The sequence below is a fragment of the Mugil cephalus genome, chromosome 5 (genome assembly GCF_022458985.1).
Source record: "Mugil cephalus isolate CIBA_MC_2020 chromosome 5, CIBA_Mcephalus_1.1, whole genome shotgun sequence".
In the NCBI taxonomy this organism is placed as follows: domain Eukaryota; kingdom Metazoa; phylum Chordata; class Actinopteri; order Mugiliformes; family Mugilidae; genus Mugil; species Mugil cephalus.
In genome coordinates, this window is record NC_061774.1 from 383,729 (window position 1) to 410,661 (window position 26,933).

The window sequence follows — 26,933 nt, forward strand, 5'->3', positions numbered from 1 at the left end:
TTTAAATATGTTATTAGTTACTTCCTGCAGATACACACTGTTAGATAGACTGATATGTGTTTATTTTCTTTAGGTGTCAGCAAGAGACAAAATAGTCACTGGCCTGTCCTATCACTACAAAAAATCTGATAACGACTTTATCATTATTGGTAAGTACTATAGCAACCCTGCAGTAATGTCTTGTGTTATAATGTGTTATTGTGTTCTGTTATAATGTTCAAGATTTAGGAAGATTTCTGACTGTCCGTGAATGTGTACGGTACAAGCAGGTATGTGGTTAGATGAGAAAGCGAGGGGGTGGGGATTGAGACCGGTGTGTGCAAGAGGGTGAGGGAGCGGAGAAAGATAAGAAACGATAGTACTTTATTGATCCCCGTTGGGGAAATTCAATAGTTACAGCAGCACAACAGTGACCAGAAAGAAATTAAAGAATTATATAAATTAAATAGGACAACAACATTAAAAAGTACAGCACACAAAGTGACAGCAGTTGTGGATAAAGTGACAGTTTAAGTATGCTACATGTGGGCTCAGTGAGGTGAGAGCTGTGTGCCGTTCACACTGCTGTTGTACAGTCTGATGGCAGCAGGCACAAAGGAGCGTCTGAAGCGTTCAGTTCTGCAATGGGGTGGGATGATCCGCTGGCTAAATGAGCTGCCCATCAGCCACAGCTCACCGTGCAGAGGGTGACAGGGATTGTCCAATATTGCACAGATTTTGTCCTTCACGCTCCTCTCAGCCACTGTTTCTAAGCAGTCTAAGTTCAATTGCACCACCGAGCGGGCTTTCCTCACCAGTTTATTGAGTCTGTTGACCTCACCAGTCTTGGCCCTGCCCCACCAGAACACCACAGCAAAGAAGAGCGCGCTGGCAACCATAGACTGGTAGAAGGTCTTGAGGAGTCTACTACAGACGCCAAATGACCTCAGTCTCCTCAGGAAGAACATCCTGCTTTGTCCTTTCCTGTAGAGCAGGGGTCTCAAATAGGTTTAATCCAGCCTGCGAGATGATTTTCCAAAGTATAAAAATGAGCTGTAATTTTTCCATGAAACAAATTGCAGTTCTAAATGTGTCCATTGGATTTCGCAATAGCAATTTTGTTAAGCAAGCAAACTGTTTATATGCGGCTGAGCAAGTATGCTAAGCTAGTACAGCTAATATGGGGCTACCTTGTATTGTGCTTGCCATTTTACGTCTTCTCCTTAGGACACCCTTAATGCCCCAAGATGTCTCTGTCAAAAAAGAGAAAAGTGGATGCAGAGTGCAGAGTGTTCCAGGAAATATGGTCATCCTCCTATTTATTCACGGAAGTGAATAAATAAGCTGTGTGTTTGGTATGTTCACAGCATGTTTTAGTGCTGAAAGAATATAACCTTTGTTGCCACTATGAGACTCTTCATGCCAACAAATACAACAACTTTAAAGGACAACAGAGAAGAGAGAAGGTGTTGTATATTGATGTGCTGAAGAAAGAAGTGATCACCGCTGACAAGTCTTATCTTGCATTTAAAAAGGTTTATTTACAAGAAAGAACAATGTCAAACTCTTGCCGAATCTGAGAGAGCCTCTGGCCAATCGTCGAATCCCCTCTCCCATTCAGCTCTCACAGTCACCTTATATAGGATGGTCATCCCCGAGAACCCCCATACACAAACAAAGCTTTAGGTTGTATGTCCTGGCTCGTTTCACGAACTGGCATCTGGTAAATTACCTTTTTGACCTTTAACCATTAACCTTTAACCATTAACCTTTAACCATTAACTTTTAACTTTATACATCCTTCACAACCCCCATGCACAGGAAAGGGACAGATAAGAAGAAAAAGAAGTTAATATACTACATTCCCCCCTTCGAGGCTCCTAGAGTCTCGACCACCAAAAAACACGTACACACATTCAAACACAAAAACATATTCATTGTTATAACAGAATGATATGTCCTTCTTACAGTGCCAGTTACAGCACAACCCTTAACGATACAACAAATTCATGGAGTGTGAGAGCGAAAACCTATCAGACAGTCATCTTTCTTAAAATGTCCACCTTTCAATCTAGACAGGAAATTCTCTCACGGCCCCTCTGTCTAAGGCGACCACACAGTAGTACTCCAAGCCTACTAAAAAAGAAGGATTTCTAAAATTTATATAGGGAAATATTTTAAGCAGAGTATATATATGGATACCTCAGAAAATAAATCAAAACCATATCCAACATCAGGCTGGTCGACCCATCGGACCCTCCATTGGACCTTTCCCTTCCTAGCATTACTTTCCTTAAACACCCCGAAAACAAAAAGAAAACAACTGAGGTTCCAATACATCCACTTTCTTAACAAGCACATAACTCAATTACATTTTTTACAACATTGATAAAACAAAAGTATGTTGCACTGTGATTCTTTTCCACTTTGCTCCATTCGTTTCCCACTGGCACTGCAAAGCTTCATCACAGCGTCCTAGTTCAGGGTCCTTCAGTCCCCGAGCATCCAGCTTCTCACATTGATCCTCCTTCAATATCCTTCTAAGTGGAGAAAAGACAGCACACCAGTATCTTTGCAAACATTAAAACAAATAGACACAATATATTTAAAAACAAACATCAACACACACACATTTCTCCCTTGACACTGTGGATGATAAACTGCCCCTAGACCCTGTTTAATCCCCAATTTTTGTAAGATCAATTTCACAGTCTTATCCACAAACTCCTTCCCATTATCCGAAGATATTCGATCAGGAAGTCCCCACCTGCTTATGACCTCCCTGCACAGAAACTTTGCAACTGACTGAGCATCCTTTCACTTAGTTGGACAAGCTTCAGGCCATCGTGAAAATCTATCCACGACGACCAACATGTACCTCTTACCTCCAACTGGTTTTATCATATCGACAAAATCCACCACCAACTCACGCATTGGACCCCTTGGCGTTGGAATATGACCTGGAGGAACCATCACACCCCTCCGAACATTATTTTTCAGACAGATAGTGCACCTGCTTATAACATATCAATTTGCTCAAGCAAATATGGTGCCCAAAATCCATACTCTTTTATAATCTTCCTCCTAACTTCCCCCCTTGCAACATGGGCTAAGCCATGTGCTTCCTGAATCATCAATCCCAACAGGTCTGGAGGTGCTACTATCAGTCCCTCATGATTTCTCCAAAGACCAGTAGAATCCTGTGTTGCCCCTCGATCTACCCACAACTGTTTATCCACCTCAGAGACAGCTTCCTGCATTAAGACCACATCTTTCACTGTAATCTTATCCTCCAAATCTACTTCATGTGTGACCAAGAAAACTTTACCCAACTTCTCAGCTCCTGTCACTGCTTTTGCAGCCTCATCAGCCGCTTTATTACCCTGAGTGACTCTTGACACATCCTTCTTATGTGCTGCACATTTAGCTATTGCTATTTCTTTAGGTTTCATCATAGCATGGAGAAGTTTCATTATCTGAGTGTGATGCTGTATTGGGGAACCATCTGTTTTCTTAAACCCTCGATTTTTCCATACCGATCCAAACAAATGACACACATTATGAGCATATGCAGAATCTGTATAGACCGTCACACGCTTGCCTTCTGCTAAAAGACATGCTTCAGTTAACCCCACCAATTCGGCAAGCTGCGCTGATGCAGGCTGCGGTACCACTTCCACTTTCGCAACAACAAATCCTGTTCCCTGGGCTTTTACCACCGCATAACCAGCACTCAAATTATCTCCCACACGATAACAGGACCCATCAGTCCAATACTCTACATCTGCCTCACGCAGTGGGAGAGCTTTCAAATCTGACCTTAATCTTGAGTATTTCTCTGCTTCTTGAACACAATCATGTGGTTCACCATCTTCTGGAGTTGGCAAATTCTCAGCTGGATTTATCGTAACACATCTGACTAATGTGACATCCTCCTGTTCTAAAAGCCTATTATAGTCTCTAAGTCTAGGCATGGTCAACGTATACCTGCCATAGTTCAAAAGATTTCTGAGACTATGATGAGTAAGAATTGTCACTGGATATCCCCTCGTGACCGAAGATGCTTTGTCATACATTAAATAGACTCCCACCATTGCTCTATAACACAGTGGTAGTCCAAGTTCAACATCTGAGTAAGCAGTAGAATAATATGAAATAGGTTGAGGACTGGTCCCTGTACCGGTTGGCTGACAAAGAACTGCACATGCATATTTTCCTCCAGCTGAAGTAGATACGTACAACAGAAAATCCTTAGAATAGTCTGGAAGTGCTAACGCTGGAGCTTCTTGTAACCTCTGTTTGATCGTTTCAAAGGCTAATAAACCATCCTGTGTCCAGAGAAGATTACAATGAAGTTGAGTACTCCCAGTATCTTTAATCATAGCCCTTAAAGGTCCTGTCAAACTTGCATAATCTGCAATCCATGCTGAAGAGTAACCAGTGATACCGAGGAATGTCATCATCTCCCTGACTGTTCGGGGCTTTGGAGCCTTTCGAATAGCCTCTAAATGACTGTCAGAAATACTTCTGTGGCCCTGTGATATTGTTTGACCCACATAAACTACCTTCTCCTGACAATATTGCAACTTCTTCTGTGAGACCTTGTGACCATTTTCTGCCAAAATCTGCAACAGCTTAATTGAGTCTTCATGACATGTTTTCTTATCTGGTGAACAAATAATAATGTCATCTACATATTGAACCACTGTACTTTTTAATTTTTGATCTAGTCCTGCCAAATCATCTTTCAATACTTTATTGAAAATATGAGGACTATGTTTAAATCCCTGTGGCAACCTTTTGTACACATAAAACTGTCCCTTGAACTGCCTCTTCTTTCAGTGGATACTGATTCTTCCAAGGAGGTCTGGCTCCAGGTCTAAGCTCCACTTTCACTGGTTGAGCTGATTTAACAAGACCAATATCAGTACTGTATCGAGACCACAAACATTCAGGTACTTGCTGTAACATTTCTCTCCTCAAAACGTCTGCGTCCATTTCAACCCCACATATCGTTTCATGTGTCATTTGGACAACTTGTGGTCGCCCATGTCCTTGAGCAGATATCATAATCTTGAGAAACCGCTGATACTCACTCTTCCAGATGGCAAAATTCCCCTCTACTGGTGCAAAAACAGCTTTTACTGCTTCCGCCATCATTTCTCCTATATCTTTCTGTTCATATTCTTCAGACACCATCAAAGTCACATGTGGTACACTCTCTTTGATTTTATATTCTTCGCTCACATATTCATTCATATCAACCATCATTGCTGCTCCTTGTGGTCCCAAAATTATACAAGACGAGGTGAGTTCAACTTCTTTTGGTTGATGACTTATCCACTCCTCACAATTTGACTGGGCAGCGTCCTTAAAATACTTGAGCGTACAATGAAGCGAATAGCCTGGAAGTTTTGCATCAGGCATATTTGCTACAATGAACTTCTCCCACAATTTAACAGGTTCCAAAAACTCTGCACTAAGATCTCCAATCCAGCATACTGAAGAGGCCTCAACATCTGTTGTCATCAATAGTTGGTAAGCAGTATCAGATGGCATCTCCACCAAACAGCCGTCGGGTGTACACTTTATAACACACTTCAATCTGCATAAAGCATCTCTTCCTAGCAGTGCAATAGGTGTGTGTTCTGAAACCAATATAGGTATTGTAGTCTTTTGATTTTTGTAACAGAGCTCAATTGGTTTTGTAAGAGGTACCAGCTGTTTCACTCCCTCAAACCCCGACCGTCCGTATCAATTGACCAGACATAGGGAGGTGTATAGCATCTTCAGGCCGAATACAGGTGAAAGCCGCTCCGCTATCTACTATCACTTCTAATGGTCTATTATTTACTTTCACAATTATTGTTGGATCTTGTTCCGGCCCTGACACTACCAGCTGACACCCCCCTTTCGAATTTTCTGGGCACCCCTAAAATCCTTGCTCTGGACCCCTATAAGGGTTCGCCGGTCCCCGGATTATCAATTGCTGACCTCTGAATCCTCCTCTTGCATTTCCCCTGAAGTTTCCTCTGAAATTTCCTCCTGGTCTATCACACTCACGAGCAAAGTGTCCAAACTGTCCACAGTTATAACACACTTCTGAGAACTGTTGGAAATTAAAGTTTCCTCTTCCTCTTCCAAAGGTTCTTCGACCTCTTCCTCTCCATATTTGCAGCTGGCCAAAAGTTGGTTGTGTGTTATAAACAACAGGGACTACTGGGGACGGTTGAGGTGATTGAAACTGAACCTGGTTTGGCTGTAATTGTGGTGGCGGCTGATTTTGTTCAGGCTGGCTCTGTAAAACTAAAGCCTGCTTCTTCTCCTTCTTCTTGTTATCCACCAATTGTATTTGATTGAGTTTCCGAAGAGTTTCTTGATCTTGTTCCTTCTGATCATACTCCTTCTTTCTATACAGCTCCACTTGATGCGCTACATGGTCTGTATATACACCCTTCGCCATATTTCCAAGACCAACCACTTCTGCCAATTTGCTCCGCACTGGTAGAGGTAGCCCCTTCTGTATCTTGACTCGCAAAATTGATTGCTCCATCTGGCTCTCCTCTGGATCGTTTCCTGTGACATTTCTCCACACCTGATAGGCTCTTGACACATAGGCTCTCGGATTTTCTTCCTGTCCCAGTGGCTCAATGAGAATGTTGTCGGGGTGTATATTTGTCGGAAATGTATCTTTCAATGCTCTCCATACTCGACCTCTATTTGCTGCAAACAGCTCTGAATCATTTACAGCAGTTTCCACATAACGGTTTAATCCAGCTCTCTGCAAAATCTCCCCCATGGCTGGAACCCCAAGTATATTAGCCAGCAATCTCTTAATGTCTCCTACTGCAGCTTGCGTCCCCACCATGATCTCTTCCAACTTTGAGATCCAAGGGTGTGCTCCATCTTGAAGAGTAGGTAACTTCTCAAGTATATCTGACATGTCAGTACTCTGCCAAGATTTATACTCCAAATTCTGACCTCTTATGACAACTGGACACATCTTACCAGGCTTCTTCTCTTTCCTTGAACGCAGTTCATATTCCTTGTCCTGTTTTTGGGAACCTGTTTTCCGCAACTCTTTCTCCTGAATCTGCAGTTCTTGTAATTGGTCTTCTAATGCCTTCCTTCCTTTTGGTGTAGTGCATTTGTCCAGACATCTACAGCATCGATCTATATTCTCTTCAACTTCTCTTAAAATCTGTCGTCTTTCTTCTTCTCTATAAGCAGTTTTTATCTTAGCAGACTTCAAAAGAGTAGGACTCTCACTTTCTTCACCACTATCCTCATTCTCAATCTCATTTTCACTTCCACTTTCACCTTCAACTTCACTTTCATCTCTCAGTTCCATTCTTCTTCCTGTTGTACCTCCTCTTCTTTCCGCTCTGGCCAGTAGTCGTCTGACTGCTGGATCATATCCTCCCATGGCTTCTTCTTCATCACTCTGATCCTCCACTTCTCCAAAATCCATCCTTTTAATTCTCAATCGTCCTCCGGTCTCCAAACGTGTCGTTTTCTTTTTACTTTTTGTACTTGGATACATCCTAATAGTTGTCTCTGCTTTCCCCACTTCTATAACCTGCTCAGCCTCATTCTTAATGTGGTAATTGCCCTCTTGACTAATTACCGGAAGCTGAGGATAAACTTCCCTGAGCTCCATCTCCTTCTTATACGGCGGAGGTCCCTGTACTGGAACTACATGTGAAAAGGGTGCATCAATCTCTGCCATTAACTTCTCTGTTTTCTTCACATTCTTTTTCATTTCATCTACCGTCTTCTCTTCACAGTCTTTCTTCTTCTCCATCCATTTCTGTCCCTCCTTCTCAAACAACTGGAGAATGCCAAGCTCCGTCTGTCTCTTCTGTTTACGTCTTTCACCTTTTCTTCCTTTCTTTTCGTCTGCCTTATATGTGGTCACAAGCACCTGTATTGTTTTTATTACTTCTGGATTAAAGGTTCCTATCACTGGCCATGGTTGCTCAATTTCAGGCCAACGCTTACACCCCTCTTCTGTGACATCTTTGCAATACCTTTAATTAAAGGGTTATTCTTCTGAACTACCTCAACAGGCGTATTTACTTTTGAGTTATCCATTTTTGATATAATAGTAACACCCCCTTTTTATCTGTAATCAAATTCAACCTACTTAAAAATTACCTTAACTCTATTCTATTATCCTTTTATTATGTTTATTTTAATTGATACACTATTATTATTACTACCTATATTCCCCCTTTTTATCACAATCAACAAACAAATGAATCAATTTGCCAACTTCAGAGGATGCAAAAACAACCCTACAGATGTAAGAGCAAACAACGCCAGGTCCACACACAATATCAACCATATACAAACAACCGATCAAATTGCAAGGTACAGCTTCCCCAACTCAGCAGAAATTAAACTCTGTTATTTGAATGGTCAGTCATTGCCAAGCCTCAAACTGCAACATACATGCTATGTGCAAACAAATGAATATACTGTTGTTGTCCCAAATCTGATTACCAATCAAACAATATATGTATCATCAATATCAACCATTAACAAATGCATAGAGGTCAAAAAGCAGGTAGGTTAGAAAGAGTCTGTGGATAAAATCACACTGGCCTTATTGCTGGGTTCAGATGCGTGTGCTGTCGTCTGCAAGCCTCAGGTTTCCTGTGAGGTAGACCAGCTGTTCTCTCCTCTGCCTCCAGACACCCCCCTTGTCCTTTTGCTTCCTTCTTGAACTCTCACCCCATAAAAAGAAACAACAGGCAAACACTTTAACATTGTAGAAAACCACTAAGTACAATACACTCTTCAATGTGACTAACACATTCCTGCCAACACTTTCCTTTATTATTTCTTTAAATATAAAGTCCTTTTTCTGGGGCTCATATATTTTAACAGTTTCCAAAGTCCTCCAAGCAGAGGCTCATAGTATTTTAACCAAAAAAGTCCCCACAAAAGGCTCATACTATATTTATCAAACGTCCTTTACAGGCTCATATATTTATCAAATGTCCCTAAAAAAGGCTCATAGTATTTTAGCAAATACTGAATATGTAAGTAGATTATTATTATTTTCATCTCCTTAATCTCCTATTTCCTAATTTTATTCATTTTATTCAACATAAAATCTAACATATTACTTCATAAAACCGGTTGACACACAAACAACAAGGATCCACAGACAACACATACAGAACACACAAATTTAAAGTGATCACACATTTCTCTTCCAAATAACTAAGCCTCTAACTTCTCTCTAACTTCTACCTCCGACTTTAACTTCTAACTAACTTCTTCTTTTAACTAACTACTATCTTCTATTTCACTGTTAACTATTCCTATTAAGAAAATTCCTATTTTCTTCTCTTTCCTTTTTTTTTTAGGCGATTCTTTCTAGCGGTCCTAGACCTGCCCTAGTAGCCTCAAGCTATAGAACCCCTTTTTCTCTATTCCTTTTTAACTCTTATATCCTCTTTTCCTATTTTCCTCTAAATTTACCTCTTTTTTTTTAAACAAAAATTCAAATGTTCCTAATTCCCATGGGCCCAGGAGTTCTCTCTCTCTCTTTTTTATCCTATTTTACTTTAAGCCAATTCCTTTAAAGCCAATAAAGCCAATTTTCACACTGCTACCAAAGACCATGTGTCTTACTAGTTACAGCGGTAAAGGGCCCCTCCACTTAACTTTGCACGATGTGAGTTCAGCGCCTCATGCTACTAATTAGGCTTTTCTACTCTTATTTCTTCTATTCCTTTTCTATTCTCTTCTTCACTTTTTCTCTATTCGTAGGCCTACTCTTATTTCCCTTTTATTCCTTAATCCTAACTTCTCTTTTTCTTTTCTTCTTATTTCCTTTAAATCTATATCGTCCTTTCCCCCCTTTTGCGTTGCCAGCAACGCAAAGAAACCTCAAATTTAGAAATTTAGAACGACGAACAACTTCCAACAGCAGCACAACAACCACCCCACAAAGAGTCTTAAATGGTGTGTCCCCACAGCAACACTGCACAGTCCCCACGAGCAAACCAGCGCACTATAATGTGAAAAACTCACCCTGTATATAAGCCGGCTGATGCGGGAGTCAGCTCCTCAGGACTGAAAGCAGATGCTGAGAGGCCACAAACACGTCCAAGTTCGTGACGCCAAAATTGTTGTATATTGATGTGCTGAAGAAAGAAGTGATCACCGCTGACAAGTCTTATCTTGCATTTAAAAAGGTTTATTTACAAGAAAGAACAATGTCAAACTCTTGCCGAATCTGAGAGAGCCTCTGGCCAATCGTCGAATCCCCTCTCCCATTCAGCTCCCACAGTCACCTTATATAGGATGGTCATCCCCGAGAACCCCCATACACAAACAAAGCTTTAGGTTGTATGTCCTGGCTCGTTTCACGAACTGGCATCTGGTAAATTACCTTTTTGACCTTTAACCATTAACCTTTAACCATTAACCTTTAACCATTAACTTTTAACTTTATACATCCTTCACAACCCCCAGGCACAGGAAAGGGACAGATAAGAAGAAAAAGAAGTTAATATACTACAAAGGTGAATGAATTGTTGGCGGTTCTGAAGAAAAAGCAGTCTGTGTTTACTCATAGCCGAGAAATCAGTGACCCTGCAGTGAAAGCTAGCTACCTTATTGCTAATGAAATTGCAGTTGCTTCAAAACAATTTAATGAGGGTGAATTTGTGAAAACATGCATGCTGAAGGCAGTGGAGATTGTGTGCCCCGAAAACCTCCAGGCTTTTGCAAATATCAGCCTGACAAGAAACACAGTGGCAGACAAGATTTATGATCTTTCGGCGGATTTGGACAGCCAGTTGGAGCGCAAAGTAAAGTCATTCATTGCGTTCTCAGTTGCAATCGATGAAAGCATGGACATTACTGATGTTGCGCAACTGGCCATATTCATCCACGGAGCTGATGGCACTTTGACCGTCACCGAGGAGTTGGTGCCAATAACGGACACCACAGCAGCAGCTGATATTTTCACCCCACTCGTCAGCGTGCTGGACAGGCTTGCAGTGGACTGGTCCTGCGCTGTCAGCCTGACTACAGATGGTGCGACCTCAATGATCGGGAGAAAAGCAGGTGTGGTGACAAAGTTCAGAGAAAAAGTGCAGACTGCAAATGGAGGATGGGATTTTTGGACTTTTCACTGTATTTTACATCAGGAGGCTTTGTGTTGCAAGGCATTAAAGATGGATAATGTCATGAAGGTGGTCGTCCAAACTGTTAATTTCCTCCAATCCAGAGGCCTGAATCACCGTCAGTTTGACAGCCTTCTCAGAGAGAAAGACCACAACTATGGCCTGCCGTACCACACCGAAGTAAGATGGCTAAGCCGAGGTGCCGTGCTGAGGCATTTCTTTGATCTTCGCGAGGAAATTGAACAGTTCATGGCAGTACAGGGCAAACGAGTTTTAGAATTTCAGTCCACAGAATGGATGCAGGACCTTGCATTTATAGTGGATGTTACAGAGCACCTGAATAACTTGAACAAAATGCTGCAAGGGCGCAATAAACTTATGCAGTATTATGACAGCGTATGAGCGTTCAAGCTGAAGCTGTCATTGTGGGAGACGCAACTCGCAGCTGGTGATGCAGCTCACTTTCCTTGTCTAAATGATGTGTGCACGACCCAACATGCCGTAGACATGGAGCGATTCAAAGACAAAATAGCGGGACTACTGCAGGAGTTTAAGCAACGCTTTCAGATTTTTGGTGAACTAGAGAAAGACTTCAAAGTTTTTTGCTTATATATAAATATAAATAATAGACTTGCAGTGTGACTTAGATTTGAAGGGCAAATTTGCTGCAGCTGGCTTGGACACATTTTATCAGTGTCTCTTGCCAGGTTTCCCCAGCTTGACAGCCTTTGCTGCAAAAGTTTTGTGCATGTTTGGAACCACATATCTTTGTGAGCAAGTTTTCTCTTTAATGAGTGTCCGTAAAACAAAAGCTTCTCTAAAGGCTTATGCACAAGCACTTGAATAACATCCTGAAATTGGCTGCCACTCAGGATGTGACACCTAATATTGATGCACTTGTGAAAGCTAAAAGATGCCAGGTTTCAGGAGTAAAATAAACAGTGGGTATCCCCACTTATAGTTCTGTGATTGTCTTTTGTGGAAATTTAAAGAAAGTGAACAGTGTGTGATTTACTGCAATACTGTCTGTCACTTCAGCTTATAAGTTTGGTTTATTGAAATTGTTCATGCATTGCACAGCTTTTATTTTTCTATCAATAGCGTAGCCTACAAGGCAGGGAGTAACTCAACCCTCTTGAATAGTTTCTACCTTAGTTTGTATGGTTTGTTGAGTTAGCACAGGATAATTTGTGGAAATGACAAATGAGGTATTTAATACCTAGAAGAGTTGTTTTATTTATTTATTCTTTATTTTGTATTTTGTTCAATCCCAGATAGGCTGTGACTTACAGTTCAATGGCTTTGTAAATACTCCGAGACAAAGTCTAAGTTCTAGTCATTGAGGCATTGTGTTCTTGAAATTGCACTAACTTCACGTGTTTTGTCAAGAGGATTATTTGTGATGTGTACATTTTCAGAATGTGCTCATACCTGTACTTGTTTGTTCTGGACCAAACTAAAACTAAGAAAACAACCTGAAGTTGTTGTTATTTTTAAGTTGTTATGCCATAGTTTTACCGGTCCGGCCCACTTGGGAATAGATTTTTCTCCATGCGGCCCCTCAGCTAAAATGAGTTTGACACCCCTGGCTTAAATTAAAAATGCAGATAATGTGCAGTGCCATTAAAAGGCTTGTAGGCATTTGTCAAAACGGACTGATATTAAAAATAAAAACGGCGATAATGATATATTTAATAATAATAACACAATAGAGTTTATGATATAATGATCAAAATAAAACAAGATATAGTTACAGGAAGAGTATAACACTGAGACTTAAACTCAGACAGACCTTAATGATCAACGAGGGAAATTACTCACCATAGCTTCGTTGCACAAAAACTCAAGAAACAAAAACACAAGAAAATTCAAAGAAAATAAGATTAGCACTTTATCGTGTCATCATATGGTGTTTTCTTGTCTGCTGAGGGATATATATCATATATAATAATACATAATAATAACATATTTTATTTATAACTAACTTCACATTTTAAGGACAAAAAAACTCCATCTTATCAACGCTGTGTTCTGTTTTTGTAGCTACAGTTCAGCCACAAAACTTACATTAGAAGTTAATGTTATACACTACCGGTCAAAAGTTTTAGAACAACCTAATTTTTCCAGTTATTTATTGCAATTCAAGTCATGCAAGCCCAATAAATAGCTTGAAATGGTACAAAGGTAAGTACTGAACAGTCAGAGGTTAAAAAAAAAAGGATTGTTTACCCAAAACTGAAAAATAATGTACATTTCAGAATTATACAAAATGCATTTTTCAGGAAACATGAAGTGGGTTAATAATTTAAAGCTGTTCTGCAGCAATGAAGGTTGAATCAGCCTTGAAAGCTGGTGCAACTAATTCCTACAGGTGTCCCAACTTTTCTGGATTACTTACAACCCCCTCTGTCTGCATAAAAGCAGTGTTGGAACACACTGTGGTATCAGACCCTCATGAGCACCAGGTGAACAGTACTGTACTGCAGAAAGTAGTGTGTTGCTACAAAAATGGTTTGGAAAAAGACAATTAACAATGAAAGAGAGAGACCATCAAAACACTTAAAAATGTAGGTCTTTCCTACAGGGAAATTGCAAAGAAAGTCAAGGTGTCAGTGAGTACAGTTTTCTTTACCATTAAAAGGCACTCAGAAACTGGGGGAAACTCTGATAGGAAGCAATCTGGCACCCAAAGCCACAACTGAATCAGAGGACAGGTTACTGACAGTTAACAGCTTGCGTGATAGGCGGCTCACAGGACAACAGCTTCAAGCACGGCTTAATAGTTGTCGTAGTAAGCAAGTCTCACTTTCAATTGTTAAGAGAAGACTTGGAGCTGCAGGTTTGACAGGACGAGTAGCAGCAAGAAAGCCATTGCTAAGATGTCACAATAAGACAAAGAGGCTCTCCTGGGCCATGAAACACCATCATTGGACTACTGAAGACTGGAAGAAGGTATTATGGACTGGTAAATCAAAATTTCCAATCTTCGGTTCATCACGCAGGATCTTTGTATCCGTAGGCGAGAGGATGGTTCCACAGTGTGTGACATCAACTGTCAAACATGGAGGAGGAAGTGTGATGGTCTGGAGCTGTTTTGCTGGATCCAGGGTCGGTGACTTGTACAGAGTGAGCGGCACCCTGAACCAAAACAGCTACCACAGCATTCTGTAGCACCATGCAATACCCTCTGGTAAGCGCCTAGTTGGTCAGAGGTTCATCCTACAGCAAGATAATGATAATGACAGTCCAAGCTATGCCAAAACTACCTCAGGAAAAAAGAACAAGATGGTAAGCTTGAAAACAGTCTCCAGACTTAAACCCCATCAAGCTGGTTTGGGATAAACTGGACAGAAGAGTGAAAGCCAAGCAACCTACAAGTGCCACACATTTATGGGAACTTCTGCAACAGACTTGGGAAGAACTTTCTTTGATTTATATTGTAGAAAGAATGCCATGAGTGTGTTCAGCTGTTATATCTGCCAAAGGTGGCTACTTTGATGAGTCAAAAGTTTAGAATACATTTTGGTCTATAAATTGATTCCATGATTTCTTTTTCAACTCAAATTGCTTATTTGTTCTATGCTTTCATTTCAGAGTGCAATGACACAACAAAATGATTAATTTTCAGTAAAAAAAAAAAGGGTGGTGTCTGTGAATCACTGAACTAATATTGGTTGTATCACAACTGTTTCTGAGAACCACTTCAGATCTGTGTTGCGCAGAGTCAACCAACTCCTGGTGGAGAACAGGCATTCCAGTCGTGGACAATTGGCCCCTTCACAAGTTTCCCACCACAGGGCCTGGGTATTTTGTTTGCCACTCTATAACATTCATTGTACTGGTCAAGATGTTGGACCTTTACTGCTGTGTTTGCGATCATTGTTTTGTTGACATACCTATTTGAAGGGCATCCATGATCCATGATCCCTGGAATCTGATAAATAGGCCTGACACCATGATGCAAAAAACAACCCAGATCTTTCAACCTCTTCAACACATGTCCTTACTCAAGTCAACTCAACTCAAATCTAGCCTTAAACAAATTTAAACAACATTTACAATGGGGCAAAATTTAGTCAGCCACCAATTGTGCAAGATGCATCATGCATCAAACATGTGCCATTAATACAGGTAACGAGTGGAGGACAGCGGAGCCTCTTAAACAAGAAGTTTCAGGTCTGTGAGAGCCAGAAATCTTGCTTGTTTGTAGGTGACAAAATACTTATTTTACCAATTAATTCATTAAAAACCCTACAATGTGATTTCCTGGATTCTTTCCCCCAGTCTGTCTCTCATAGTTGAAGTGTACCTATGATGAAAATTACGGGCCTCTCTCACCTTTTTAGGTGGGAGACTGGCTGATTGAATACTTTTTTGCCCCACTGTAAGTATCTGAAAATCAGTGTGTAACTTAAAGAGATCTCACTACCCAACACCTATTTTCTCCAATTAACCAAATGTTTTTTGTTTTTTTTGCAGAAAAAAAATGTTTTTGTGTGTGCAATTGTTTAGAAAATTGCTAGCTAACCGGCTCAAAGTTATCTAAAACTACCAAAACAAGCATGAAAACAGGCATGGCATGAAAACTTTATAACCTTATATTTTAACGGTAATATGTGTCAAGGCATGGTGGTTAGCAATGATCAAGAAGATCTGGGTTGGAGTCTTGGGCCTTTCTGGGTGGAGTTTGCATGGGAGCTCCAGCACTCCCTGCCACCCTAGTGAGGGTAAGCAGTAGTCAAAAGATGAGATAAGTAACATGTAACCTGACTATGTTCTCCCAGAAGTGAGAAATGTCAGTCATCTCCCCCTTTTGTTTGCTCCACCTTGTAGAAAATGTGTGCTCATACAGACAAGGTCATGGAGGGATGAACTCCTTCCTCAGTTAATTGATGGTCCCCTTTACTTGCCTTTACCTTCTCAAGTGTTAGTGATGTGATGTTTGTGAACAAATGCCATTTGAAGGGCTCTTTTAAGTGAACAATAAGACGATGAGACCATTGCCTCCTAACCCTGGAGATCCTCCTGACCGAGACACTTGACATCGAGAGGGCACACCGCATGCTGGCGCCGAGACCCGTCGCAGGATTACAGAAGAGATTCTGTGCAAGGCGTGGGGAAAGAGGGAGGTTTTTCTGAACAGGAGACAAATATACTTTGACCAGGATTACCCGGGTGAAGAGCGAGAGAAAAGTATCAGAGAGAGACTGCGAGACTACTTTAGAAGGGAGCCCTCACCCCTTGCAGAGAGGCAATAACTTGACTGACTTATTGAATGCAGGAGAGCCAAACAGACATTTTTTTTTTGAGCACCATGATGGGGACCCTCAGTCCATAGGTGGAAGAGGCTTTCCTCCACAGCTAGACATTTCATCTAGCTCAGCTCAGGGTCATCTTCCAGAGACTCCAGGCTTGGAATCAATCTTTGTTTTCTTGTTCTTCTTTTTTGAGAAAAAAATGAGACCAAGCTGAACAAGAACAGCTACAATTTCCCATTCTCCGTATTTTTATTCAACTGTAGAAGGTAGCCATTATTACAGCAATATTCAAAAATCTATTCAATTAAAATGACTGGTTCTGAAACAAAAACAAAACAAAACAAAAAATTCAACTGAACTGGTAATGAAAGAAAAAAGTAAAAAAAAGAAAGAAAAAAAATAGTTGAGTTAAGAAAACACTGGGAGCCACAAAACCCCTTTGACATCTAAAATGAAGATAACACTGCATATATCGTTTTCACCTCTATGCTAGGCCCATAGTGTGTTGCATTTATGAAATGAAATAACTGCTACAGAGAAAACAAAATTGCATTATGCATACATAACGGGGATTTATCCATGGTTGGCTTACCTGGGGTCAAAAAGTTCAATAAATAGCTGGACCTGCCGGCGGGTGTCGCACGTCGGCAGTTGTGGCGTATATTTTGTGCAACAAAAAATTAAATACATTTTATTTTAATGTTAAAAGATCACCATCAATTCAAATTTAGAATTATATTTAAAAAACTAACGCACTAAAATAAAAATACATTTGAATTAAATACTCAACAGCAACTAGTAAATGAGCTGCAATGCACTGTGGGAGTTCAGTGTTTTTTGGTTGATGTTACAGCCATGAGTGTGGCATTCAGTGTCATTCAGTTGTTGTGTAACTCTCGCTCATTCACTGATGAGTGACTAGTTGCCGCTATTCTGAGGCAGTTAGTGTGAAAAAGTGAATGGCTTTGATCAGCATCCTTGCTCCACACCGTTCGTTGCAGAGAGCTGCAACAGAGGAACGAAAGAGCTGCATGTGGCTCCGGAGCTGCAGGTTGCCGACCCCTGCTCTATACAGTTGACGAGGTGTGGTGTCCATACTTGAACTACTTGTTGATCGTAGTGAAGTTGCAGTTTCTGAGCTGTAACCACCTGAAGAGAAGACAGAAAATATTAGCGGTTATTAAATAATAACAGCTAATAACAGTTTAAGAGGCAGGACCAGGATAAAGGTGCAAGAAGATACAGCCTTTTCCAACACCACAGCAGTCACACGAGTCCCACTATAGATGACACCGTTGCTTTGGGACAGACAAGCTTGCAAGATCTCAACACACTACAAAGAAAATACACACCAGGCTGACTATACATGGGAACTAAATGAACAACATATTGTTGTGGGGAACTATTGCTAGTGCTGGATACTAAAGTCATTTTTTCTGTACATTGTGATAAAGTATCCTGTGTTCATCCCATCATTAGTTGTGTGTCATTTGCTACCGAATCAGAATCTAGAGAAGATAGACCCAACTGATGATACTGATTTATAAGCACACTGTCAATTCACTGCTGCTGATTGTACTACATTACACTAAGTTACAGGTAGATTATGTTATTTTTCAACCCATCTAACCCAAAAGAGTTATTGTGTGCAACAGATGCATGTACTCACCAGAGAGGGGCATCTGGTCAGACTGTGTTACTGGACTTGTACTGGTACTGGCTCTGCTCAAGTGTTGGTTGCTCTGGCTGCTTGGAGGACTGTCCAAGACATGTTGTTGGCCTTATTAAAGGACAGATAGTAGTAATATTTAAACACAGACATCACATAGCTCAATCTGGGTATATTATTACCTAACATAATTATATCCTCAGTAGCCATTGATATATTTTAAACTGTTCCTTTCTCAATATAATGCAGTACACCACCACTAAGACCCACAATGAAATCAGTGAAGAACAAGGTGTGGTGTATAGTCATCACCTTTTTCAAAACATCAACAAAAATGTAGAGAAGATTCTTTGAAGTATAATTCATAGTAGAACTGCTGTATTGGACTGCATTGATTAGTACAGGTGGACCTAATAAGTAGATTTTGACTGTGTACATTTTTCTAATGTGAAAGTTTATTCTGTACAAACTGAAACACATACTTGTCTTTTTGAGCAGTGACAGAAGTTTCCTGGCTTCAACTGGTCTGAGGACAGAAAGGAGGTCACTCTCCTGCAGGTAGCTCAGGTCCTCAACTCCTAAACATTGCAGATGCTCCAGCAAAGGCTCAGGGTCTCTCAGTTTAGGCACTGATTTGATGAAAGACAGAAGTGGACTCTCTGCATCCATGACTAGGAGGACTAGAAGGGATGAAAAATACTGTTACTGTCAGATTTTAATCTTTCAAACTCCAGATGACTCTGAGTCAACAATGCTATGCTTAACTGAAATTACTCTTGTCCCACAAAGCTTGTACACATGCAAATGGTAATAGTTTCTAGTTTCTGCTCAGGCTTCCAACATTTCATACTTGTTTCACTTCATACAATGCAAATGCTGGCACATAGGACACATCATGAGGTGTAACAATAAAGTATACAAGCTGGTCCTGCATCACAAGCATGAGCTGAATCTGTCTGAATTCAAGTGACTCACCTTGGTTTAAACACAGAAAGACCCTTTTTGTACTGAGTGCCACTGCTTCACTGTACAGTTCAGCATGGAAAGGAGTGGAGTTCTTAACCATAAGTTTATGCCAAAATCAAAATAAATGCTATTGGTTGTGAAATAGTCGACCTAAACTGTGTTAGCAGATCTCCTCTCAGTAAACTAGAAGATGATCGTTAGCTTATCTTTTACATATTTTTCAATATTGTTTTGAATTTCACGTTGACCGCTGGCTAGTGTTGCACCAAAATTAAAATTTAAAAAACCTTGAAAAAGGCAGAGTAGGTCGCTCCTCCTATATTTGTGAGAGGCAAGAGGAAGATGAAAATATTAGTTTTAAGAAAGAGTAACTGGTTGAAATAAACCATTACCAAATCTCAGTATCATTTATAAAACATTTGTTCTCTCTTCTTTGGAAGAAAATCCACTTAAAATGGCTTATTGGCGACACCTGCATGTGGAGGAGTAGGAGCAGTCTGTGTGGAAAGAAGACTTTGACATTTTGACACGTTCCATAAAATCCAGCTTCCTATCCTAGCCAGAAATTATGCCATTTCAAGACACGCAGTAAAAGTTATGGCCAAAAAAAATAGTGAAAATGTAGAAGAGGGTTAATAATCGATTATTGTTCATTGTTGCGGCTCTAAACAAATGTTGTTCCTCTTTCTCTACGCCTGTGTCAGTCAGTTCACAAAAGTAAACGTAATGACTCACTGTTAAGTGCTAAGCTAATGTTAACGTAAATAAAATAAAAAGTGGTTGGTCTGGCTGACTACTAACAATCATAGATATATATCTATGACTAACACTGGCAGACGACATGTGAAGACGCCGCCACCGGCGGCCATCCTTTTGTCATCATAGTTAGCTAACATTTCAATTGACGACATGCTAGCGGATTTGTTTTGCCGACTGAGTAAAGTCAGAGGCATGGTGGTAAATAAAGCTTATACTACTAAGCTTCAGTTTGATACTTGCCTTCTGCCTTCGTCCTTCCTCCAGCCTAGACATTAGCTGCTGTTTGCTCCAAGTTTCTGTGACCAAACGGGAACAGCCGCGTGGTGGTTGTTGACCTTGTTAAGCGTAACGTCAAAGACGGATGTTCAGTGTCCCAACAGCCAATGGCATGTCTTCTTCTTCTTCTTCTTCTTCTGCTTCTGCAACCGTTTCTGTCGACCAATCCAAACGGGACCAGCGCTTTTCAAAGCATGCACTCCAAAAACATGTCGTGTTCACGTTTTTGTCTTTTGTGTTTGTACAGGGAGACGTTGCAGCAGTAAAATGTCTCCTGATTACACGCGTTTTGTTCAGACATGCTGTGAAATAATTCAAGACGTTATGATTTACACTGGATTGTATATATATACACACAATAGCCTACAGTGTTAAATAGTTATTTTACTATTAATTTCTCAGTAATTTTAAATGATTTTTTTAAGTTTTAAAAAAATCATTAATATTCTGGTAACAAAACGAAACAAAGCATAAATTTTAAATATAAGGAGCAAAATTAATAGTCTGGCCACACAAGAAATCAAGAAAAAAAATTCCTGAAACAGAGATACTACAAAATTGGCTCTAAATCTATGAAAATGGAAAAGTGGAAAATACAGTTCATAAAATTAGGGATCCAAGAACAAAAGCAATAAAAAATAAATTAAATTAAATTCAGGAGGCTTTCGAAGGGTTTTGTAAAACCCTATACTCAGAAGTCCCAGGTAGAAGTGTAACCCAAACTGACAGTTTCTTGAATTCCCTAGATTTACCCACAGTAGATGCAGAACAAAATGAAGTAATGACTGCAGATACAACTGGGGAAGAATTGCAGGCTGCAATTAGCAGGCTTAAATTAAGCAAGTCACTGGAATCTGATGATTACACAGCTGAGTGGTACAAGGAATTTAAAAAAGAACAAATACCTGTTTCACTTCCCACACTGAACTGGACTTTAAAAAAGGCGCAAATGCCACCTAGTTGCAAGGAGGCAATAATTTCAGCCATACCAAAAGAAGGCAAGGATAAAATGGAGTGCGTATCTTTTAGATTTCTGTTCTTAACATAGCCTATAAACTATTTACCTCTACCATGGCCAGATGACTAGAAGAGTTCCTACCAATGTTGATTCATAATGATCGGGAGCTAATTCTGGGGGTACCTTCTCCGTCAACATGGGAATTAGCACAATTTGCCTACATTTAGCACAATTAGCTTATGGTTAGCACAGTTAACCTGCAGTTAGCACACTTAACTCACATTTAGCACAGTTAGTTTACAGTTAGCATAGGTAGCCTACATTTAGCACTGTTAGCCAACATTTACTTCAGTCAATCCACATGTCGCACACTTGACCCACATGTCGCACAGTTAGCACACTTAACCCACACTTAGCACAGTTAGCATACAGTTAGCACAGTTAGCTTACAGTTAGCCTGTGTGTGAGAGAGTAATGCGCACTTTCGCGCGCATGTTTGTACATCCTACTACTCTTCCTGTGTGTATCTGTAACTGTAATAACATAAAGTTTCTTGTGTGTTTGTGTGCGTGTGTGTGTATGTGTGTGGCGCGCTTGCGCGCGCCTGTGTGTATGTATGTAGCTCTAATAACATAAAGTTACCTGTGTTTATGTGTGTGGCGCGCCTAAGCGCGTGTGTGTGGGTGAGGACTGCACGCTTGTGCGCACATGAGTGTATAACTGTAATCACAAAATTACCTGTGTAGTGAGTGTATGTGAGTGTGTGGGTGAGTGAGGGTGAGGAGGGACGCTTGCACGCGCATGTATACGTGTAACTGTAATCACACTTGTGTAGTGTGTGTGTGTGTGTGTGTGTGTGTGGGGGTGGGTGGGTGGGTGAGGAGGGCGCACTTGTGCGCGCATGTATGTTTATAACTGTAATCACAAAGTTACCTGTGTAGTATGTGTGTGTGTGTTGGTGTGTGTTGTTGTAACATTAATTGATGGGACACAGGGATCAGCTGTATTAACAGCAGAGACAACTGATTAATGAATTGGTCTCAGCTGTGGCCCAGAGCTGCGGCTCAGGGGTTGCCGTGGCAACTCACAGTGGTCGTCAATGACGATGGAAGCGCGCGGAGCCGGGACACAGAAAAGAGCTAGATCTCCCTCCTTTTTGCTGGTCTCACATTTGGGCTCACTGTGACAAAACGGTAGCTCCTATCAGAAAAACAAGCAGACCGTGGGCGTCGTAAGACCTTCCCGAAGACTTTGATATGTTTTTTGTCCTTGTAGAGTAAATATTTTGGATACACTCGCGAGTTAAAGACAAAGGTCCTTCTCCTTTTCTCAAAAAATCTTTGCATTGGAGTGAATGGAGAGCAGACAGGTACTTTATCGCGAACGGAGGCTCGCAGTTTCAGTTCTGTACATCTCACTGCTTGGCCGAGCACATTGTGAGAGACACAACAAGTTTGTCCACAACTGTGGAAAAAATCTGTCTACCTGCAGTGTCTAGTGTGTAAATTGTGGTCGGGACGAGCGTGGAAAGAGAAAAATCTCGATTTCACACACGTTCTCTCACTCTAAGTAGCAACATTCAACACTCTAAAACGAGTTTTTTGGAAAAAGGTCATGGTCATTGGATAGCGATTGATCAACAACTATAACACCTATCAAAACACGGAATAACACACTAATACACAAGGTAGTCGCGAAAACTTCGGATTTCGGAAAGAAAAGTAATAGCACAGCGATCAGTCTACAGCTTGCTGCTGTAGACTGGAGGCTCAGGCGTTGCCCCGTAGCCCCTAATAATAATTAAAAAAAAAAAAAGAATAAACATGCGGGACAACAATATCCTTATCTCCTCTTCTCCTCAGATGCAGTTGGCAGATCTCATGGTGTTGCCAGCGGCTGTGTTATGGGATTGTTGAAAAAGTGTAGGATGCCGCAAATGTATTCCCCCGATCGGTGAAATTTCCCGAACATGACATAGGGATAGACTAATTCACCGATTTGTTTCCATTAATGAACATGTAACACATTTGATTTGTTTGATTGAAAAAAAAAAAAAATGAACAAAAATATCTGCCCTTCAAAGATTGAGCTTTATGGTAGTACAACTTCGCGCTGTTTTTGAGCTGAAGCTTCAACAATAATACAGTCTGTCAGGCCACCGAGTGACAAAATCAGAATGTAATGTTCAGACACCAGAGCGAAAAGCCCAGGTCGACACGGAATTCCTGTTCACATCAAGCTGCGTCGAGCCTAGCCGATAAAAAATTTCTCTCCATGTGAAACGGGCTTTATATAGAGTCTAGGCATTACCGGAACTGCCACACAAAGCCATCTCCGGGTCACGTAGCCCAACCAATTAAATATTAAAATCAAATTCAGTCCTGTGACCCCGTTTTTCCATAACGAATAATACACGGATTCGATTCAATCTAATTTTTTCCTATTTCCGATTTTGCTTACGAATGGAAAATGGAAAAAAGAGATATAATGGGCGATTCTAAGCATTTCATCCAATTCGGATATTTTCATTTGCTGCAGATAGTATGAACCAGAAGGGAACTTTCACCTGACTCGCAACGGTGTTGCTAGATGGACCAATCAACAGATGTCCAGAATGCACCCAATTTCCTTGCTTTTCCAAAATTGGAAAGTTATGCTTTTACGGCTCCACTACTTCCAGATCCAATAAAAATAATAACTTTAAAACTAACCATGCTAAGTTGTTTGAATAGCTGTAATAAGCTATGCCACATGCGTTCATTTCGGAGGATTGAATACCAATATTACGGGATAGAAAATGCAGGCACCATATACTGTATGATCATACGCCCTTTTCGGGTCAAACTAGCATTACCATGGTATTTCCATATTTAGACATAGCCTCATGCATAGTAAGCTGTACTTAAGTTGTGTTTCAATGTTATAAAATGCATGTTACTTTGTATGTGTATGTGTTTTTCTTACATAAATTCTTGAACTTAGTTTTACCACATCAGGGCTAGTGGCTAGTGGAATTTGCATTTTGCACTGTTGGATCTTAAGAAGGTTCTAAGTAGAGCTTCAAACGCAGGCACTTTATTTAAAAACAGCAACAGAACTGAAATAGGCTCATAAGCTAATCAGTCACCATTAAGTATTGCTGATGCTCTCCTTGCTGCTGTCTCTGTCCAGAGCCACTGAACCTCCTTCATCCTCCACAAAACTGGGTCTCTCAACCATCCTTCTCGTCAGTGGCTCAAACATGTAGGCCATTGGGTCAGTTGATAGAAAAATCACACTTTCTGCGTCATATTTTCTCCGAAGTTGCATCTTCTTCAATAGCGGCCAGACCAACACACATCTGATGATGTATGGAGTGAATATTGCGTCCCAAAACACAGCAAAGCAAATGTTATAATAAAAGCTGATTGTCTTTAAAATTGCTGATTTTTACAATGTTTTATTTGGGTATCATGTAACATGTAAACATATACTATGTGGGTGTATGTTCCCTTTGTTTCATGTCCTCTTTAAAGGTAAAACTGATAATTTGTCATTTCCCTTGTTATTGTTGTTCACTGAAGCCATTTGGGTTTAAGATCAAAAGATGAGTATAAGACGAGTTCAGAATGTCATCTTTTATTTCCCGGTATTTACATCTTGATGTGTTAAACCACTTGGAACATCTCACCCTTTGTTTGAACCCACCCATTTTTCAATGATTTTTTTTTTTTTTTTTGAGGAAAACTATTGGAACATGTGACTGACAGCTGTTTCTTGTTGACCAGGTGTTGCCTTTAAGGTTGATTGTTCAAACATGAATTACCTCTGCATGACTAGTCTACTTTTTGGCCTGGGTTGAAACCTATAAAGTATGCATTTCTTTGGCTCACCTAAAATGCTGTGGTGCAATACAAACGATGACATATCCTAAGTTGTTTAACACATCAAGATATAAATGCCAGGAAATAAAAGCTGAATTCTGAACTCTTGTCTCATACTCATCTTTTGATCTTAAACTCAAATGTCTTCAGTGAACAACAAAAACAAGGCGGCTGTTTCAATACATTGGAGGGGACTGTATGTATAGCTTTATTTTTCATATTTATTTTAGTTATAGTGCTTTCTACTGTTTTTGTATTTGCACTGCTTTAGCCAGGAGCTACCACACAAAATTTCATGTATGTAATGTACACACATTGAGACAATAAAGGATTCTTGAATCTGCAAATAGATGGCAGCATTTAACTAAAATCACAGCAATGATGTAATGTTACTAGGAAATAGTACATTTTAAGACAACATAAAAATTTAATGTGTTTCAGGTGCATTCGAGAATGGAGTAGCTGAAGGTGAGATTGAAGAAACGCTGCAGCCAATCTCTGCACTACGCCTGGTGGTTCAGTCTAATTCTGATGTCTGGGCTCTGCTGAGTGAGGTCTGACCATTTCACTCGTCTCTTGTGTCTTGTCTGAAACAGGCATTTACCTGTGTTTGTGTATATGTGCTTAAAACAACAACACAGTTAACAAGCAACAACATATCCAATTCCACTGTGAAATATAATTAGCCATTCAATATAATCCTAATCCAGAAATCAAAAAACTAAAATGCTTAGATAACATAGAGCTAGGGATTGAATACATTTCAGATCAACAGCCAGTTACTGTTTTTCCTTTTGGGAAGAAGAGAAGCACTGTATACACTGTACATTATTCCTCTATTTTAAATGACAATGATATAGAGGATTTACAGAGAGGTCCTCTAAGTTTGCATGTTCTCTCTGTCTGCATGGTTTCCTCCACCCCTCCAAAGACATGCTTGTTAGGTTAATTGATTCTAAATTGATCATAGGTTCATGTCCCTGTGTGGGTTTTCTCCAGGTACCCTGGTTTCCTCCCACCCGCCAAAGACATGCTTCTTAGGTCGTGGTTGTAGAAAATTACATAAGGATTTACTGCTAAAAGGGTAAACTAGAATCATTTAGATGTCAAACTTGAACTCACACGTAGAGGGGACGGAAGAGAAAACTATTTTACATGGGGCACCCAAGGTACAAAGACACATATTCTATCAAATGATTATCAAAAATCAGCAGGTAACTCGACTGAAGCTTCTTGCACAAGGAAAAGTGGTTTAACCCTTCAAGACCTAAACATACGGATGAGCATAAAAATGCTTGCAGTATTTGAATTACGTAACTCACAGATGGACAAAAATTCAACACTAATAAAGCATGCGGTACTGCACTGGGAAGTTGCGCTTTCAGGAAAAAAAAAAAAATAAAAAATGCCATTACAGTAATGATGACGTGCCGCTGCTGTTGGCTGAAGGTTGGGGAGAGACGCAAGACCGGGGAGCCCCAGGAAGAGAGCCTTGTCTTCCATGCAAAAGCACAACTTCCCAGTGCAGTACTGCATGCTTTAACAAATCACCGGTGAAATACTGAAAAAAATAAAACCTTGTTTAAACTTAAAATAAAGTAATCAATCACACCGAATTTTTTTAACTTGGCTCAGTGCAAGTTGTTTTAGTTCAGTTTAGCCTGTATTTTGTAACTCCATGTAAACTCATTTCTGAAGTTGGATCAGCTCAATTATTTCAGGTTGGCCTCAAGTAAAAGAAGTTGTCTTCATTGATTCGATGTACACAAAACATTCAGATTAACCTGAAATATTCAACTTCATATAAACCACTTAAGGTTGGAGTAACCTAATTATTTTAAAGGTGTCTCAAATAAAAATGTTTTTTTCAGTAGATTTTAATAAATAGAACCTTTTATTTAATGTTAATTTTTTTTAAAAAACTATTTTTTTTATACATTTTATGTATAAAGCTGAACAGTCCTAGTTACACATGCAAATCTCATTATTAAAATACTCCACAAAAAGTTCAAATTATACTCCCTTACTCACCAATAATCATACAATTTAAAAATACTT

The 26,933-nt window shown here is 40.1% G+C and overlaps 3 protein-coding genes across 3 annotated transcripts in view; 2 read left to right on the forward strand and 1 right to left on the reverse strand.

Annotated features, from left to right (window-relative positions):
• The window catches only part of LOC125007926 (alpha-1,3-mannosyl-glycoprotein 4-beta-N-acetylglucosaminyltransferase B-like), a 63,137-nt gene that overhangs the window by 28,343 nt on the left and 7,861 nt on the right, over nt 1-26,933 (forward strand). The window contains exons 13-14 of the mRNA XM_047584868.1: nt 74-149; nt 25,317-25,429. Coding sequence (XP_047440824.1) covers nt 74-149; nt 25,317-25,429 — 189 coding nt within the window. The remainder of the gene's footprint in view (nt 1-73; nt 150-25,316; nt 25,430-26,933) is intronic.
• Nucleotides 158-12,606, forward strand: LOC125007929 (general transcription factor II-I repeat domain-containing protein 2A-like). The gene is made up of 2 exons (XM_047584871.1): nt 158-1,445; nt 10,521-12,606. The coding sequence occupies exon 2, from the start codon at nt 10,677-10,679 to the stop codon at nt 11,526-11,528; it is 852 nt and encodes a 283-aa protein (XP_047440827.1). The 5' UTR covers nt 158-1,445; nt 10,521-10,676; the 3' UTR covers nt 11,529-12,606.
• On the reverse strand, nt 2,836-4,507 carry LOC125007927. The gene is made up of 2 exons (XM_047584870.1): nt 3,061-4,507; nt 2,836-2,864 (listed from the first exon to the last, which is right to left on the reverse strand). The coding sequence occupies exons 1-2, from the start codon at nt 4,440-4,442 to the stop codon at nt 2,861-2,863; spliced, it is 1,386 nt and encodes a 461-aa protein (XP_047440826.1). The 5' UTR covers nt 4,443-4,507; the 3' UTR covers nt 2,836-2,860.

Excerpts from the sequence above, each read along its gene's own strand:
- LOC125007927 (XM_047584870.1), bottom strand. The coding sequence starts at position 4,442 with ATGATGACATTCCTCGGTATCACTGGTTACTCTTCAGCATGGATTGCA.
- LOC125007929 (XM_047584871.1), top strand. The coding sequence starts at position 10,677 with ATGCTGAAGGCAGTGGAGATTGTGTGCCCCGAAAACCTCCAGGCTTTT.